At 40.0% G+C, this 19,500-nt stretch overlaps 1 protein-coding gene across 1 annotated transcript in view; it reads left to right on the forward strand.

Annotated features, from left to right (window-relative positions):
* Cfap95 (cilia and flagella associated protein 95) overlaps positions 1–19,500 on the forward strand; it is a 97,745-nt gene that overhangs the window by 21,445 nt on the left and 56,800 nt on the right. Inside the window, exon 2 of the mRNA XM_055614014.1 lies at positions 7,230–7,335. Coding sequence (XP_055469989.1) covers positions 7,230–7,335 — 106 coding nt within the window. The remainder of the gene's footprint in view (positions 1–7,229; positions 7,336–19,500) is intronic.

A 19,500-nucleotide genomic window follows, 5' to 3' on the forward strand; every position in this document is an offset into this window, starting at 1 on the left:
ACTGTCAAATCTCTTTTTGCAGTATTTGCTTCTGTTGGATTTAAGTTTTTAATGTGTTGGGGAGTCTAGCTGACTCTCCAGGGTAACTTTCTTTTAGGTAGCTGAGGACTGTGAAACTTAACAAGAAAGCTATCTCTCTTCTTATTTGCACTACTTTTACATCAGAAAATACAATCGCTGACAGCCTTGCTGCGAACTGCATTAATAATTCCAAAGCTTAAAGTTAATGTATTCTGCCATCTGGAGTCTTAACTAAACATTTTTAACATCTTTGAAATCTGCAAAAAAAATGTGTCTCTTGTCAAGTAACCAGAATCTGGGACTGGGCTCTGATATTCATTGTTCTCATGTCAGATGCTTCTCATATTCAAACCCCTTTGCAGTTGGTGTGCTGAATATGCATGGCGGGAGTGTTCCCATTTAGCAGGTACATTCACCATTCCTCCAGAGTCAGGCACGTGTTGCACAGAACTGGCTTGTCTCTGTGCATGATCACTCCTTCCTGACCAGTACTTTTGAAGACTGAGCCAGGAAATTCTTTACCTTTATGGACACATTTGCAAGCCCTTGCTTTCAGCATTTATAGTAGGGTGGCAGCAACCAAATGTGGAAAGATTCAACCTGTCCATCAATCACGGAAGATCTAGTCATTTGCAATGTGTCAGACTGTGAGTTGCCAGATCACCAAGATGAACTGAAAAATAATCCCTATGTCTAAGAAGCCCTCAGTCTCGGGAGAGGTGGATATATTAATGGATTGTTATAGAACAGTGTAAATGGCACAGTGAGAAAAAACGAAAACAAAAGGATTCTTTGCAAAGTTCCACTTCATCCCCCCTCCTTATAGATAAGAGACCACAGGAACTTTAGAGCATAGCCTGTCTTCTTGCTTGTGAGAGGAACCCTATTCCCTAAACCCACCTTTTTTCTGCTAGTGTGGATCAGAGTTCCTCTGTGGTGGGGCAGCCTGAGGGAGCTATGGTTTCCTGCCTCACTTGAGGCTCTGGGATAATTTCTTGAGTCTTATAACACATGTGGAATATTATGCAGGTTTGTGTAAGAGGGGCTTGCGGGTCCATAGGATCACATTCCAGTCATGAGGGAGTCCTCAAGCTCCCACAAACCTCCAGGTAGCAAATCAGCCAGATCATTTTGATGAGAGAGTGATATAGGTGCTGGTTTTAAACGCCTATTTTATTTGGGGTCCCTTAGGCCTCTAACTCTCTTCCAACTCACCTCCCCCAACCCTAGGTAGGAGAGAAAGAAGGTTAGAATGGAAAAGGGATGTAGACCTCTTTAGACTTAGTTCTGGCTGGTTAGTGTCATCGAGTTTTTGGGGGGCGATACCAATCTCAATCATCAGGATATCCAGCAGTCCAGGTAACCAGCAGCCTTCTTTCTCCAAGCGTGTTCTCAAAGCCTTCTCTCTGTCCCTCGAAGCCCTTGCTCTCTCTGGGCCCTCGTGTTTATATTCTTCTAGAGTCCTCAGAATTCCACTCACTCCAGCTGGCCTGGATCATGCACGTCTCTGAAGGAGGCAATCATCAGCTGTGGACAGGCTACAAGCAACTGCATATCTCACACTGGGTTTACATAACATGAGTTTTAAAGGAAACCAAAACTTCCACTACCGTGTGAATTGCAACTGAGTCAGGTTCAAGACGCAGGAGGAGGATGGAGGGCTGGAAAGGTCAGGTGACTGTCAATGACTAGTGGTTCTGCTTCAACTAGATGGATCTTTAGGATATCCTCCAGCATGGGATCTGCTCTATCACTGACAACAGGGTCACATTTCAAGGCTGCTTTTTATATAGCTTGTAATTTGGATTCTGTCTCATCAGCCCTCTTTCCATCCCTAATTCTATTTATAATGTCAAAGCAGAAAATTACAGCAAAAATCAAGTTGTAAGAATCAAGCTATAATTACTATAATTCTACAACTAGGCAGAATCTCGCTCTAGGAAACAGAGATTGGTTGACCCTAGCACAGAACACTGGCTCTGTGGGCAGAAAAGAGTTGAGAAAACAGAAAGAGAAAAAAAAAGTGTGTTGGCCATTTCAAAGACGACTTTAGAGCATTAAGATTGAGGGCATTTGTGACTTCATACTGACTCAGGTGGGCTGGGGTCTCCTGTGTTTGTGGAAAACTGGCTGGTTTAAAAGCTCAGTTGGATTACATAGTATTTGACACAGTGATTTATTTCTGGTTTGGTCTGTTGTTCTGGAGTGTGGGGCAGAAAGCTAGTCTAAAACAGTGGCCTCCTATAAACTCTGTGGGTTGTCATATGGCTTGTCATGTGACTTCTCTGTAAAATGGCAGAGCCAAAAACACTTCATCTACTGCTGATTAAGGGTGTCTCAGATAGGATTCCTTTCCTTTTTTCCCCTTTAAACATTCATTTAATTATTATTTATGTCTTTATTAATTATTTACTGTGTGTGTTTTTTATATGGGTGTGGGTATACATGTGTCATGACATGCACGGAAGTGAGGAGACAATTTGAGAAAGTTCTCACCAAGTGGGCTGCTTTCTGATGGAACTCAGACCATTGAGGGATGGCTCCACCCACAGTGGGCTGGGTCCTTCCCCATCAATCACCAATTAAGAGACTGCTCCACAGGCTTGCCCACAGCCTGGTATTATGGAGGCCTTTTCTCAGTTGAAGTCCCCTCCTCTCAAATGACTTTGGTTTGTAACAAGTTGACATAAAACTGTACTTCATAAACTTTTATAAAGAAGTAGTCGAGTATATATAGTGGTTTTCATTTTTATGTTTTTATGGGATTTCTGTGTGTATGAATGTGTGTCTCTGTGACTATATATGTTTCTATTGTTTTTTTTTCTTTGGCTCCCTTTCTTCCGTTTGTTTTATTCTAGTCTGGTTTGTTTTTGTTTTATATTATTTTATTTAATTATTTTAAGAAGCCTGTTTTCTAAAGAGAAAGAGAGGTGAGGAGAGTATACACACACACACACACACACACACACACACACACACACACACATATATGAGAGAGAGAGAGAAAGACAGAGAAAGGAAGGGTGTGGATTTTAATGGGTGAGTAGTATTTGGGAGGAATTTCATGAAGGGAAACTGTAATCAGAACATATTGTATAAAACTTTATTTTAAATAAAAGAAAAATTGGAAAAAAATAGCTATATCTGCTAGCTTTGCAGCATATATTGCATCCTGACTGCAGTCTCCTCTCCATCCCTTCCTCCCAGTCTCTCTCCTCCTCTTCTCCCCTTAGAGAAGAGCAGGCCTATCTTAGTTTGTGTTTTATTGTTGTGAAGAGACACATGACCTAGGCGACTCTTATGTCTTATGTTTTAAAACTCTTATGTTTTAAAGAAAAACATTTAATTGGGGCTGGCTTACAATTTCAGAGGTTTATTCAGTTCATTATCATCATGTTGGAAAACCTGGTAATGTGCAGGCAGACATGATGCTGGAGAAGAAGCTGAGAGCTCTACATCTTGATCTGAAGGCGGCAGGAGACCATGTGCCACACTAAATGTAGCCTGAGCACAAAAGACCTCAAAGCCCACCCCAACAGTGACACACAACATGGCCACACCTATTCCAACAAGGCCACACCTCCTAACAGTGCTACTCCCTGTGGGCCAAGCATTCAAACACATGAATCAATGGGGGCCATACCTTTTCAAGCCACCACCAGACCTTCCAGGGACATCAACCAAATACGCCTTAACAAGCTACTATAAGACCAGGTGCATATTCTCACATGAAGGCTGGATGACCTAATAGGAGAAAAAGCGTCCCAATGGCAGGCAAAAGAGTCAGAGACAGCCTATGTCCCACTGTTAGGGATCCCAGAAGAGCACCAAGCTATACAACCATGACATGTATGCAGAGGACTTAGGTCAAATCCACACAAGCTTCCTGATTTCTGTGAGCTCACTTGAGTCCTGGTCACTTGATTCTGTGGACCATGTTTTTGTAGTGTCCCTGAACCCTCTGGATCTTCTAACTATTGCCCTGCCCCCTGCCTCCCTCAGTAGGACTCCCCAAGCTCTGTCTAACATTTGGCTGTGGGACTCTGCTCCCAGCAGTTGCTGGCTGAAGTCTCTCTGGTCTCTCTGTTGATGATTATGGTAGGCTCTGGCCCCAGCACACTCTGCAGCCATGACAAACTGTAGGTTGGAGGCTTTGTGGCTGGGTTGGTGTCCCAATCCCTCCACTTGAGGACTTACAGACGGTGGCTGGTTCAGGCTCTGTGTCCCCCATAACTAGATTTTTACTTGCTCCCAAAATGGCCCTGATTCCAGTCATCTCTCCCAGTACCCAACCTTACTTGCCCACCTGCAAAATCTAATCTATTTCCTCTTCCCAGGAAGGTCCTTGCATCCTCCCTTAAGCTGTCCTTATTACTTAGCCTCCCAGGGTCTGTGGCTTGTATTATGACTATCCTTCTGAATCCAATTTTATTGTGTATTTTCATTGTACATGATACCAAGTTGCAGAGGGGCATTTTTGTACAGACATATGATGCTTGTTTAAGTATGTTTACCATACTTCCCCCTTACCTTCCTCTTTGTCAACGCATCTTATTTGTTGTTCTAGACAGTTTTGTGTGATTTTATCTATCCATGTAGAATCTAGGAATAAAAAATGAAAGAAAAAATATATGGTTCTATGTAAGATTGGTTTACATTGTTTAATATGATTATCTGCAGTTCTCTCCATCTTCCTGCAGTTTAACCTCATTTCCTATGGCTGACATCCATTCCCCTGCTGTGGACCTCTGAGTTGGCTCCATGACTTAACTATTGTGAATGGTGCCACAGGGAACACTGATGTGTGCATGTCTCTGTGACATGTTTGCTTACATTGAGCAAATACCCAGGAGTGCCAGAACTGGATCATAGGGTAGCTTTATTCCTAAGTTTTTGACAGTCTTCACTCTGGCTTCCATAGGGACTGGACTAGTTTACACTCTCTACAGCAGTGTATAAGGGCTCCCTTCGTCCATGTCTTTGTTAGCATTTTAGTTATGGCTGTCATTCTAGTGAGAGGAGATGGAATAGCAGTATAGTTCCAATTTGCATTTCTGTGGTGGATGGCCAAACTGAATGCTTGCTTCTTATTGATCATTTATTTTCCATCCTTTGAGACCTGCCTATTTCATTGGTCCTTTATCGGTTTTGTTGTTTGAGTTCCTGTTGTTTAGTTTTTTGAGTTCTTTGTATATGCTATATAATGTTTCTCCTTTGTCAGATGTATAGATGCTAAAGACATTCTCCTACTCTATAGGTGGTATTCTTTACTTGGTAAACTATTTCCAACTGACAAAAATGGGATCTCCTGAAATTACGAAGCTTTGCCTTATTTACTGAGTTACTGGGGTCCCATTGATAAGTCCCTTGCCTACCCCTATCCCATGAAATGTTTCTTCTAATAGTTTCAAAGTTCTGTGTATTATGTTGAGCTCTTTTATCTACTTGAAATTGCTTTTTTTTGCAGGGTGAGAAGTAGGGATCAAATTAATTTTTTAATTCGATTATTATATATGTAATATGTATTTTTGCCATCTTTGTTAAAAAAATTAGGTGCTTGGAGCTGTGTGGGTATATATCTCTGTCATTCTACATGCATGTTTTTATGCCAGTATCATGCTAACTTTTGCTACTACAACACCACAGTACAACATGAGACTACATATAGTAATGCTTGCAGCATTACTCTTTTTGCTGAGACTTACTTTGACTGCTCAGTCTTTTATTTTTACCTATGACTTTTAATGATATATGTTGTTATATTTAGAATTCTAAAATAGTTCAATGTTAAAAAAATTCTGTTGTTTTTCTGTTCTGTGAGTGTTTTTATATTCTTATATAAAATCTTTATAACAACCTAGTGAACTAAAGCCAAAAAATGCTTAGTTGTTAAATTTGAGCTTTAAAGCATGTCCAAGCTGCTGGTTTTTGAACCAGAACATCTCCCAAGTTTGGGGTACTTTACATTATTTCAAGATTTACCCCCCCCAAAAAAAATAAGAACCAAAAATTGAAAACAGACATACATTATTTGAAAAGCTTCATCAGAACAGTGGAAAAAGCATGAGGAGAAAATATAAACCAACTATTAATCTGGTGGAAGGTCCATGTCCAAAATATACAAGGAACTAAAACCTCAATCACAAAAACCCCTAAATAATGCAATTTAAATAGCAATGGATATTAACAGACATCTCTGAATCATACAAATGGCCAACAGATGCTCAGCACCATGGGTGAATCCAGAATGGGAGACAGGGAACTGGGGATGCTTCTGTAGATGAAGTGACAACAAAGAGGGATTCTGGTTGTCACAGTACCACAAAACTCCCCTCATAGAGGGAAGAAATTGGCCAAATTAAGGTTTTTCCTTCTGATTACTTAGTTATGTCTGTTTCTGCAGAGGCTGAGGGTAGCTAAAGGTAGACTCCATTAGGCTTATTCCCCAATGCATTCTTGTGCCTGTTGCAAATGTAGCCCAACAAAATGTACTACTGTCTCAGTCTGCTTTCTGATGCACAGACAAAATGCTGGTGGCTTGGTCTCAGATTCCTTTATTTAACACCAAAAAAGGTCTAGAAAAACTTCTGTTGTCAACCACAGCATTCCCTTTTCATTTCTTGTCACACCAAATCTCTCTTTCTCTTACACACTCCTTTGAAAATTAGCCCCAACCACCTTTTAGCCAACATGATTGGAATGCTTTTTTCCTCTTCCATTTTAAGATGTAGGGGTTGGTTGGTTTTTAGCTTGTGGATATCGGCTTCCTCTGGTGCTCTTTGGAAACAGGGACCACACAGGTTATGGATGTATCCTGCCTCTCTTGAAAAACAATGTAATTAAAGTTCATGGTGGAGAAAATTTCTAAATTGACAAGTCCCATATCTTATTTTAGAATTTAGTGTCAGTAACTAATCTACATTATTAAATAAGATTCAGTTCACTGGAACTACTGAAGAATTACTGTGTTAGTTAAGCAGTGTTTTTGTGACAGTATTAGTTTTATCGAATGTGCCAGGTTGTTTTTAGGAAGTAGTCTCAGCATTCCTTGAAAAGAGGTGAGAAAAACATCATTCATCATGAGTTCGACAAATTTATGATTAAAATAATCATATTGCATGAAATACAGCAAATTTAAAGGTCTTAAATGCAATGCATGCTCAATAAGGATTATTCCCAAGGGACTTTATTTTTTTTTTTCCCTGCAGGCACCAGGACAGAGAAGCCTACCCCAAAGATTTTGATGCAGATGGTCTCGGGCCAGTGAAAAAGCTGGCTAATGCATCATATCGGCGATTTGGAACTGATAATCCAGTAAGTGTTTGCTGTTAATTTCGTTGTCTGAAATCTTTGTCATACTGCAAAAATAAAAATTAAGGTGAGGTGTTGTTGATTATTAATATTTATTTATCTTTTAGTTAAACAGCGGTTATTCCTAAACCAGCTGTATACCCAAATCACCACACAGAGACTAGGATTTATTTAATTAACCTAGAGCACAATGCTGGGCAATAGTTATTCCATCCTAAACCTCCATGCCCACATAGTTTCCTTCCATTTAGATTTCCCACATTATACTTGCTTTAAGTCGTATTTGAGGTCTGGTTCATCTCTCCTTGTGGTTCCAAGTCCTCTTCTGTTGATTTCTCCCCTTGACTCCTCCAACTTGCTTCCTTTTCCTCCTCTCTGGACCAGGATGTCTTATCTTATTCTCTCCATTGTACAGCACTTGCTGGTTGTTTTATTGACAATACAGAGAAAAAATGGTAGCGTGTTTACACAAACTTGAGACAGGTGATGCTTAGAATAAACATCACAATGCAATGTCCAGATTGAAACCAGATAGCGGGGTACAGAAAGCAGGAACATTATGCCAACAGTGAGGAGTAGTCTTTCCAATGCTGTTATTCATGAGATTAATTAGGTTACTTAGTTGCAATGCATGTGGCATACCTGTACAGTCCACCTAGTTCTTAAGGTTATTGGGTGAATTAGACATAACAAAGTGCTTAGCATGCTGCCTGGCTGTATTAGTTAGCTTTCTGATACTGTAACAAAATATCTGTTACATATGAAGTAAGGATATTTATTTTGCCTCACAGTTCTGGAGGTTTAAGTCCTAAATATGGTCACCTCACTGGTCTGATAAAGGTGGGCATGTCATTGGGGGAATGTTAGTCTGAGTAACCACATTTTGAGAGAGGAAGAAAAGGACACCAAAACTAGGCCACCCAATTTCTTTTGAGAGTATAACTTCAACGACCTAATGGTTCCCTCTTAAAGGGATTCTCTTATCTCTTTAAGGTCCCTGGTGTTTCCCAGTTCTACCTTTCAAGGATTGTGATGCTATGCTCCTGCTGCTGCAGCATCTTGCTAGATAACTTCTCTGTCTTCTAGAATAACCCTGTATTGTCCTGTATAATCCTATATCCTGAATAATCCTGTAGAGGCAGGAAGAAAGACTCCTGAGAGTAAACAGTCCATTCAGAATCTCTTAACCAAAGTGAGGAAAATAAAGTTTGAACCCTGGTCTCTGACTTTTTCAAAAATCCCTTTCTCAGCACAGGTGTTACAAGCAATTAAACCTGCTATTAATGTGACCCCACTGTTTGAATATACATTTGTTTAAGTAATTCCTGTTTGAAACATGCTGAGTAGATTAATTAATGCTTGTCCAGTTGAGCATCTGTCCAGTCAACATAAGGCAGGGGCTTAGCAGTCTAAAACCACCTCACTTGTGCGGTACGATGGCAGCAGCTTTGGGGCTAGATAATAAAAGCCAGGTGTAGGGGCTGGAAGAGATGATTCAGTCATTGAGAGCACTTGCTGCCAAAACACAAGGACCAGAGTTAAGATTTCAGTACTCAATTAACAAGGGCATCTGTCGCTCACCCAAAACTCCAGCTCCAGGGAAGATAGAAACAGGAAGATCAGCCTGCTTAGAAGAAAACAAGGGAACTCCAGTGTCAGGGAGAGACTTTGCCCCAAAAAGAATAGGGGGAAGAATGATAGAAGGGGACTCGTGCCCTCTTCTGGCTTCTGTGTTGGTACTGAGATCTAAGGCATGGGCACTTGTACGTTATATGTACATGTACACCACACACTTGCACACAAAATCAAACGCATACAAACAAATTCTGAAGACCACAGCAAACCAATTCGGACCTTGGGCTGTCCTGTTGGCTGTCAGCTAGCATGTGCATGGAGATCATGTGTCTGATGTTGAGTTCAGTTACACCTCTGCTACCCTCCCAAACCCAGGCTTTCTTGAGCACCTTATGGGAGATGAACTCAGGTTCTGAAAGTGAACATGTTGAGAACACTGGGTGTATCTCATAATTTTCACCCAAAGGCTAACACTCAGATCACTTTTTGAAACTGGCAGGCCTAAGAAAAGACACCATTATACATTGGAAGTTATTCTACAATGTTCTGTATTCTATAGGGTAGCAGCAATGAATTAACTTAGCATGGCAATTTGGTTTCCTCCTCCTCTTTTAGTTGTAATAAGCAGGAGCTCAAGCAGGGTGACATGGGAAATGAGACACACTGTAAAGCTGCAACTGGCTTGATGTGGAAAGAGGCAACATTCAGGAGCCAATGAAATAACAGAGAAGACACGTCCCTCTGCAGTGTCCTCATTCACACACAGGATTTTCTTGACATCTCTAGGTCTCTGTTCTCGTGTATTTTTTTTTCCTGCTCTAGCCCAAATCACATAGACAATGTGAGAGCTCTCTCTTCACTCAAGCTTCTTGCTCCTTGCCCACAAATGTCTCATTGTCAGTCAGTCAGCATGTAGGTGGAGCATATATGCCTGACATTGAACTCGGTCAATAGTATCTCTGCCGCACTGTGCCCAAGCCTCAGCCTTCTTGAGCAGGTGTGATTAGAACAAAGGAAAGCTGAGTGAGATGTACACTGGTTTCTGGATTGTGGGAGATGAAGTGAAATTGATGTGTATGGATCTTGGATATTTCTTTCCTTAGCTTCTATACAATAATGGTCAGTGCTTAGATTTAACATGAATGTTTGCCTTTCTTATACATTTGGTGATGATCATGTAAACCCTGTCCTTCCTCTTCCAGTTTTGAGGCTGTTTTAGATATATAGGAAAAAGGCCAAAAAAAGCCTATTTCTGATAAAACCATAATTTTCATATTTTAATAAGTCATAATTTCTCTGATAGAGAAATCTATCCATTTTGTTTTTGTTTTTTATAGCAAAGCTATAAAGTTCACAAGAATGATATTATTTTCGTTCTGAACCTACCCTTATCAATCCTAACATCACTCACTCAATGTGTCCAGGGAGAAATAGACACCAGTTCAGACCTTCCTGGCCACCATGTGATTAATTAATGAATCTCACTTTCTGTTTTTCCCAAAATTTTAACAGAAGCCCAAAGTCTGGAATGGTCTCTAAATATTTGTTTAATTATTCATTTATTTAGCTATGAATTTATTATTTGGCTAGCTAGTGTTTCACGTAGAACAGGCTGGCCTCCAACTTACTATGTAGCTTAGATTAGCCTGGAACTTCCACTCTTTCTTTCTCCACTTCCCAAGTGCTGCCACTACACCTAGCTGTGGACACTCCTGATAGTTGTCAGGCAGCACATATCCTAAGAAGCTAACCTGCCTAGGCAGGGCCATCTGAGACCTCTAAACCAGGGTAAGATGCTATTGGCCATTACGTTGTTAGAAAGAGCTGCCCAAAAGAAGTTGTGTTTACCTGAGGATTGCTTGTTCCCTTTCCCTTAGTTGAGAGTGATTTCATGGAAACCATTAAGAGAGCCATGTGTCCTGACATTTTAAAGATGTATGGCCCTGGTGTGACACTAGCCTGTAAACCTTAGTGTTAGGCACTAGGCCTGATGTGACAGCAGAGAGGGAGCAAGCTTCCCTCAGAGTGTTCAAGTTTCTCTGAATTGTGTTCACCTAAATGAGTCATGAGGTAAAGTCCTCTGAGAAAGACTAGGACTGGGAAAGAAAGTCAGCAACCCAGCACAAAAGACCTACTAAATACCAAAGCTCAGGAAAGGAGTTGCTGTTTCTGCCATGTTAGGCCAGAAGACAAACTCCATGTGTGGTGGTGGTGATGAAGCCATCTTTCTAATAGACCACACTACCTCCAAAGTCCAGTGGGAGACATGGTGATGGCAGGGAGAATTTATCTGGTGTTGCCACACTGGGGAATAACAGGGAGACAGACACCCTAAATCCTCAACAGTACCAATGAGAATTTCAGGATTATATAGAAGAATAAAAAGAGGGGCCAAGAAATGGGCATAGTCAGTCTTGGTAAAACAGTCAGTCTTGTTGATCGTGATCTTGGGTCTGGTTCCATGAGGTTCTGCTGGCATAGAGGAAGTCATTATTGCATGAATGGTGGCAGTTTATATTAAGTCACAAAGTGACAGCTTCTGCCTGGATGTGGGAACCAGCCTGGGTGATCACAGCATGTAAGCAGCAGGATTACGACAGCAGAGATTTGAGATAAACTGGAAAGGACTCAGATCATAAGCAAGGGCAGTAAAATGTAACCAGTCAAGACAATGGCTGAGTTGCCACTTCAAAAAAAATAAATGAGGAACCAGCTTGTCTCTCTCTTAGGCTTGAAAGCCATCTTATAGTAAGTATAAACTAGATTCATTCTAGTTTATGATTAAATCTGTTTCTCAAAAATTGGGCTATGCCCTACCTATAACCTTAACTACAAATGGTTCTGTACTGCTTCTTCCAGGAAATAGCAACCATGCTTTAGTTTCAAAACATCATTATGACCTTTTTGAAGCTGCCTTTTGTTCAAAAGGTTATTATGACCACCTTTTGTTAAGACCACATTGTTATGATTATCTGTTGTTATGACTACCTTGTTATGACCGCCTGTTGTTATCATTACCTTGTTATGACTACCTGTTCTGAACAATTTGTTATGACTACTTTGTTATAACCACCTTGTCACCCCTCCCCCCCATTTACCTGCAAACCTTCCATTTCGAACCGCCTACCCCTGAGATATTTTTATCTACTCCTTATCTTCCTCACATCCAATGCTGACTTCTTGAACCTTGCCTCAGGGAGAGGCAGGCTGTGTTCAGGAATAAAAAATCTTGCTTTAATTAATTTAGTCATTGGTGGTTTGAGTCGGTAGTCTTTCTCCTCATATCCTTGGGATTAACATAAAAAACATGTTTAAAGTAAAGAACATGTTAGAAGGAGCTCCTGTTACCTTGTTTAAACCACAGAAAGGGTGAATAGGAAGTGTGTGCATGTGTGTTTGTGTGTGTGTTGGCAGGTGGGGTAAGGCACTGTCTGCTTTGAGTAAGCTTGCAAGCCTCAGTAAAAGAATGCTAGAAAGCAATCTCAAAAATGTCCTAGGAGAAGAGTTGATTTTGATTGTCAACCAAACCCATGTTCTCTGGCTCACAATAAGGGAGTAAGGGCCACTTAATATTATCTTTCCACTCTTTTCTCCCACCTCAGCCATACCTGGCAGGCATCCAGGAGTAGAGATAGGAGGCAGCAACAGTCCAAAACTTCATCCTTACAGTTTCAGGATCCTAGGTACTACAGCCCTGAGCTGAGAAAGAGGGCACTTGGTGTAATAGAAGTGCTAATCTTACTGAACTGGGGACTTTTATAAATGGAATTATATCCTTTTGGAGACATGAAGGGCTCAGAAAAGCTATAAAACTGGCCCAGTCCTACTGAGCTAAAGATGAGCATACCCTGGGTGCAGGGGCACAGAAGGGGCAGCCTGGCTAAAATTTTTTTTTTAACTTTTTCTATCAATGTAGTTCAGTTCAGTATGAAAAGCGGCTGGTTTTTACCTTTTACATGACTCAGGCAGGTACTATCTGTGACCTATATTGTACAGAGAAGGAAACTGAGACCATGTAAAATCACTTGCTCAAGGACAAACACCTAGACAGTACATTTAGGTTGGCACTAAAGTCTGATGTATTAAATACTTTTCCAGCTGCCACTTAGATTTGCCACACAGCTCCACAATTAGTTCAATGGCTAGTTGATCCACATACAACTACATCCTGACTATTCTGTAGTCTTGCTTGAAATAACATATATATATATATGTGTGTGTGTGTATATATGTACATCTATACAATATATTATTATAAACAATGTACAGAATATATATTATATATTACCGTATATGTTGTGAATTTGATGTCCTGAATGTAAGCTTCAGCTTTTGTCCTCTTCCCTTGACTTATGTGTATAAACATGCTGGCCAGGTCTTTGCCATCTGTTTCCCCTCCAGAATGCTTTCTTAGCATTTTTTTTTCTTTTTTTCCAAGATTGTTGCTGAGTGGCTGCCTCTTATGTCCAATAATATTTTTGTTTTTCTGGTGTAAAGTCTGTAGGCTTGAATTCCCTGGCTGCAGAGATTACTGTTGGTATGATTTATTTGTAACAGTACTACTCTCCATATTTGAGCGAAGGCTCTAAAAGGCTGAGAACAAATTAAAAGTTTCACAAACTGAAGTGAACCATGAACTTAAGTGTGCAAGGTTCTCATGTAAGATGATACCATTAGGCCCCATTCACATGAAGGGTATAAGAAGATTAGGATCTAAGATGCTCAAAGAGGAGTTTGAGAGCTTGAGTAATGCTGTGCTCTGAGTTGCATCTGTCAAGCTCCTTGGATGATGGGGAATCACACAAAACTATGGTGATCTACTGGAAGAAGCAGAACAGGAGGAGGGAGCAGCTGCATGTCTGCCTGGGGTAGAGCAAAGACATCCTTGGGCTCTTGCAAATCAAATGCGTGCCTCGAGGAAGGGGAAAGTGATATCTAGTTATTTCAGAGCCTGTCCTCATGCAGAATGAAAGGCAGACCACTGGAGATCCAGGGTTTGATGCAGGCTGCTATTTAATTTACACTTTTTTATTATAAAATTTTTATTTTTTATATTAATTATAATTTGTTTACATTGTATTCCAATGTAGCCCCTTCCCTCATTCCCTCCCAGTCCCTCCGTCCCTCCCTCATCTCCTCCCTGTCCCTCTCTAAGTCCAATGATAGGGGAGATCTTCCTCCCTTTCCATCTGACCCTAGTTTATCAGGTCTCATGAGGACTGGCTGCAATATACTCTGTGGCCTAGCTAGGCTGCTCCTCCCACAGGGAGTGGGGCAGTCAAAGAGCTAGCCACTGAGTTCATGCTAGAGACAGTCCCTATTCCCCTTATTAGGGAAGCCACTTGGATACTGAGCTCCCATGGGCTATGTCTGAGACATCCAGTTGGACCAGTACCATTTGTTGAAGATGCTGTCTTTTTTTCCATTGGATGGTTTTGGCTTCTTTGTCAAAAATCAAGTATCCATAGGTGTGTGGGTTTATTTTTGGGTCTTCTATTCGGTTCCATTGATCCTCCTTTCTGTTTCTATGCCAATACCTTGAGGTTTTTATTACTATTATTCTGTAGTACAGCTTGAGATCAGGGATGGAAATGACTCCAGATGATCTGTTGTTGTACAGGATTGTTTTGAAAATTCTGGTTTTTTTGTTTGTTTGTTTGTTTTTGTTTTTCCATATAAAGTTGAGAATCTTCTTTCAAGGTCTGAAAAGAATTGTGTTGGTATTTTGATGGGAATTGCATTGAATCTGTAGATTGCTTTTGCCTTGCTTTTGGCAAAATGGACATTTTCACTATGTTATCCTACCAATCCATGAGCACGGGAGATCTTTCCATATTCTGATATCTTCTTCAATTTGTTTCTTCAGAGACTTGAAGTTTTTCTTATACAGGTCTTTCACTTGCTTGATTAAAGTCACAACAAGGTACTTTATGTCATTAGTGGCTATTATGAAGGGTGTTGTTTCCCTGATTTCTTTCTCAGGAGGGCTTCTGATGATATTAGCCCTCTGTCAGATAAAGGGTTGGTGAAGATTCTTTCCCAATCTGTAGGCATTCGTTTTGTTTTGATGATGGTGTCCTTTGCTTTACAGAAGCTTTTCAGTTTCATGAGGTCCCATTTATTGATTGTTGCTCCTAGAGCCTGTGCTGTTGGTGCTCTGTTCAGGAAGTTGTCTCCTGTGCAATGAGTTCTAGGCTGTTCCCCACTTTTTCTTCTAGCCGATTTAGAGTATTTGGTTTTATGTTGAGGTCTTTAGTCCACTTGGACTTCAGTTTTGTGCAGGATGATAAATATGTATCTATTTTCATTTTTCTGCATGTAGACATCCAGTTGGACCAGCACCATTTGTTGAAGATGCTGTCTTTTTTTCATTGAATGGTTTTGGCTTCTTTGTCAAAAATTCATAGGTGTGTGAGTTTATTTCTAGGTCTTCTATTCAGTTCCATTGATCCTCCTTTCTGTTTCTATGCCAATACCATCCAGTTTTTATTACTATTGCTCTGTAGTACAGCTTGAGATCGGGGATGGAGATACCCCCAGATGATCTGTTGTTGTACAGGATTGTTTTGGAGATTCTGGGTTTTTTTTTGTTTCTCCATATGAAGCTGAGAATCTTTTTTTCAAGGTCTGTAAAAAATTGAGTTGGTATTTTGATGGGAATTGCGTTGAATCAGTAGATTGCTTTTGGCAGAATGACCATTTTCACAATGTTAATCCTACCAATCCATGAGCACAGGAGATCTTTCCATCTTCTGATATCTTCTTCAATTTCTTTCTTCAGAGACTGGAAGTTTTTCTCAAACAGGTCTATCACTGCTTGGTTAGTGTCACCCCAAGGTACTTTATGTTATTAGTGGCTATTGTGAAGTGTTGTTTCCCTGATTTCTTTCTCAGCCCTTTTGTCTTTGGTATACAGGAGCGCTTCTGATTTCTTTGAATTGATTTTGTATCCAGCCACTTTGCTGAAGGTGTTTATCAGCTGAAGGAGTTCTCTGGTTGAATTTTTAGGGTAGTTCGTGTATACTATCATATCATCTGCAAATAATGATACTTCGACTTCTCCCTTTCTGATTTGTATCCCCTTGATCTCCTTTAGTTCTCTTATTGCTCTAACTAGGACTTCAAGTACTATGTTGAAGAGATATAGAGACAGTGGGCAGCCTTGTCTTGTCCCTGATTTCAATGGGATTGATTTAAGTTTCTCTTCACTGAGTTTGATGTTGGCTATTGGCTTGCTGTATATTGCCTTTATTATGTTTAGGTATGTGCCTTGTATCCCTGATCTCTCCAAGACTTTAAACATGAATGGATGTTGGATTTTGTCAAATGCTTTTTTGGCATCTAAGGAGATTATCATCTGTTTTTTCTCCTTCAGTTTGTTTATATGGTGGATTACATTGATGGAGTTCCATATACTGAACCACACTTGTATGCCTGGGATGAAGCCTACTTGGTCATGGTGGATGATACCTTTGATGTGCTTTTGGATTCAGTTTGCAAGTAATTTATTGAGTATTTTTGCATCAATGTTCATAAGCGAGATAGGTCTGACGTTCTCTTTTTTTTTTGTTGGGTCTTTGAGTGGTTTAGGTATTAAGGTGACTGTAGCTTCATAGAATGAGTTTGGTAAGGTTCCTTCTGTTTCTATTTTGTGGAATAGTTTGAAGAGAATTGGAGTTAGCTCTTCTCTGAAGGTCTGATAGAATTCTGCTCTGAAACCATCTGGCCCTGGGCTTTTTTTTGGAAGGGAGACTTATGATGACTACTTCTATTTCCTTAAGAGATATGGGACTATTCAGTCTTTCTACCTCATCTTGACTTAATTTTGGTAGATGGAATCTATCAAGAAAATTATCCATTTCCTTTAGATTTTCAAATTTCGTGGCATATAGGCCTTTGAAGTACAACCTAATGATTGTTTGGATTTCCTCAGTGTCTTTTCATTTCTGATTTTTCTGATTTGGAAGTTTCTCTTTGCCTTTTAGTTATTTTGCAAAAGGCTTGTCTATCTTGTTGATTTTCTGAAAGAACTAGCTCTTGGTTTCATTGATTCTTTGAATTGTTTTATTTGTTTCTAATTTATTGATTTCTTCTCTGAGCGTGAATATTTCCAGCCATTTATTCTTCTTGGGTGTATCTGCTTCTTCTTCTTCTTTTTTTTTTTTTAACTTGGGCTTTCAGGTGAGCTATTAACTTTCTTGTATGTTATGTTTCAAATTTCTTCTTGAAGGCATTTAGTGCTATGAAATTTCCTCTTAGCACTGCTTTCATTGTGTCTTGTAAGTTTGGGTATGTTGTGCCTTCATTTTTCATTGAATTCTAGGAAGTCTTTAATTTCTTTATTTCTTCCCTAAACCAAGTGTAATTGAGTAGCAAGTTGTTCAGTTTCCATGTATGTGCAGGCTTTTTGCTATTTCTGTTGTTGTTGATCATTTACACTTTTATTTTTTCAGAATTCCAAACGTGAGTACTGTATTGGCATAATTTCCACCCCCTTTCCAACTTCTCCTATTTCCTCCGTACTTCAAACTCATGACCTTTGGAATAGTAATATAAAATACGCCAGATTCATGAAATCTACCTTTTTTTTCTTCCTGGAGAGGAATGCAAAGCTACTAGAGCATTCCAAGAAGGTCATCTTTGAACATTCATAAATATATGTAAGGAATGGGTGTTGAAACAGGCATCCCCAGAGGAAGCAAGAAATGGATTGCATTCTGCCCTTCTTGAAACTTTCCTCTCTCACATCCCCATATCCTTCCATCAGCACCCTCTCATTTCCACCCATACAAGAGGAATCTGAAGAGTAAGGACCAATTCCAAGAGTGCAGAAAAACAGTTGCATCCCCTCTTCCCACTGAAGTAGATCAGACCAAAGCAAGCCCAAGGTAAAGATTCCTCAACTTTATACAAAGTGTGACCTTTATATGGGGACTGAGCATCTTACCTACCCAGCATGGCCCTTCTTGGGAAAGAAATAGCCAGAGAAAATATATAACATACAAGGGAAACCACAAAAGTCCTGAGGCTAATTTTGTGCTTCACCAAGCACAAGAAAGGAGCAGCCCCTCCAAATGACTGAGGAGGGCCAGTGGCTAGAAGAGGAAGGATGCATGCTTTTTAGTTGTTCCTAGAAACAAATCCTACTTACTCAATGACCAGTTACAGATTTGCATGTAAAAGGGCAGCTCAGTTTTAGAGCCCTCTCTATTCTCTGTTGGGTTTCTTTGCAAATCACTAGATGCTTTTCAGACTTAGCTGTTGTGTGTGGGATTTGGGACAGTAATGAAAGCAGGACACACATCATTTAGATCACACCACTCTCCTTTGCTGCTCCATTTCTGTATCAGTCACCAAGCCTTAATTTAGCACTGGCATAAGCTAGTTTTTTCCCCATGTATATCAGTTTGTTTAGGCAGGTATAATACTTACACTTGATTAATGGAACTTAAATGCTATGGTTATGGACAGACTCACATGGTGGAACACGCAAACATTTTTTTGCCTCCACCATCTGTTACACTGCTTTGTGGAAGTAATCTTTTCTTTATGCTTAGATAAAGTCATAAGTCTGAGAGTTGGGGGTGACATGGGAGGAGTTGCAGAGGGGAGAGAGGGGGCTGGTTTGATACAAATATGGTACTCATATATGGGAATTTTGAAAATTAAAAAAAGCAAAATCAATTCACCACTGCTCCACCCTCAACTTACTTCCTTTGTTGAGTCAGTTTCTACCCAAAGCAGGTCATAATTTATCCCTAATACTTAGTTTCTTTATTTAAATATTTTGTTTAAAATTAGCTTATAAAGCAACAGCTGGAGAGATGGCTCAGCAGTTAAGAGCACTTGCTGGACCCAAGTTCAGTTCCCAGTGCCCACATGATGGCTCACAGTTGCCTGTAACTCCAGGGAATCCATTGCATTCTTCTGACCTCCATGGGCACCAGGCATTTACATGTTAGACAGACATGCATGTAGGCAAAACACTTAAATGCATAAAATAGCAATAAATAAGCAAATGAATAAAACCAAAGTAACAGGCTTACGTGTGCCATTTTCATGCATATTTTATTTTGATTGATTCTGTCCCTGCCCTGCCATGTCTTCTCATTTCTCCATCTCCTTTCTCCACTGGTCCCTTCTGCCTCATTGTTTTCCTGTCCTTTTGTTTCTATTGTCTTCCCTGCACCTTTCCTTAAAGCTTCTTCCTCTTTTCTGGGCTCCTTTTTTCATGGGCTCCTTTCTAGTTTTCTGGCCTTTACATATTTATTCCCACCTAGATATAAATATTTAATAGTTTTAGGCTAGAATCTGCATATGAGAGAAAGCATATGGGATTTGTTTTTCTGAGCCTGGGTTACATTGCTTCATACAGTGTTTTTCAGTTTCATCCAGTTTCTTGCTAGATTCATTTTTCTTTATGGCTGAATAAAATTCCACTGTATATATGTAAAAATAATCTTACACAAGTTCCATCAATTTTATGGTCAGTTTTAGATCATAAAGAGCCTACTGGTTGCATTCCAATATTAGAATATCACATAAAAATGATGGATTTTACTTGTGGGGACCTCTTGGGGGGGGTCTATTACA

The sequence above is a fragment of the Psammomys obesus genome, unplaced genomic scaffold (assembly GCF_907164565.1).
Source record: "Psammomys obesus unplaced genomic scaffold, mPsaObe1.curated_primary_1811, whole genome shotgun sequence".
Taxonomy (NCBI): Eukaryota; Metazoa; Chordata; class Mammalia; order Rodentia; family Muridae; genus Psammomys; species Psammomys obesus.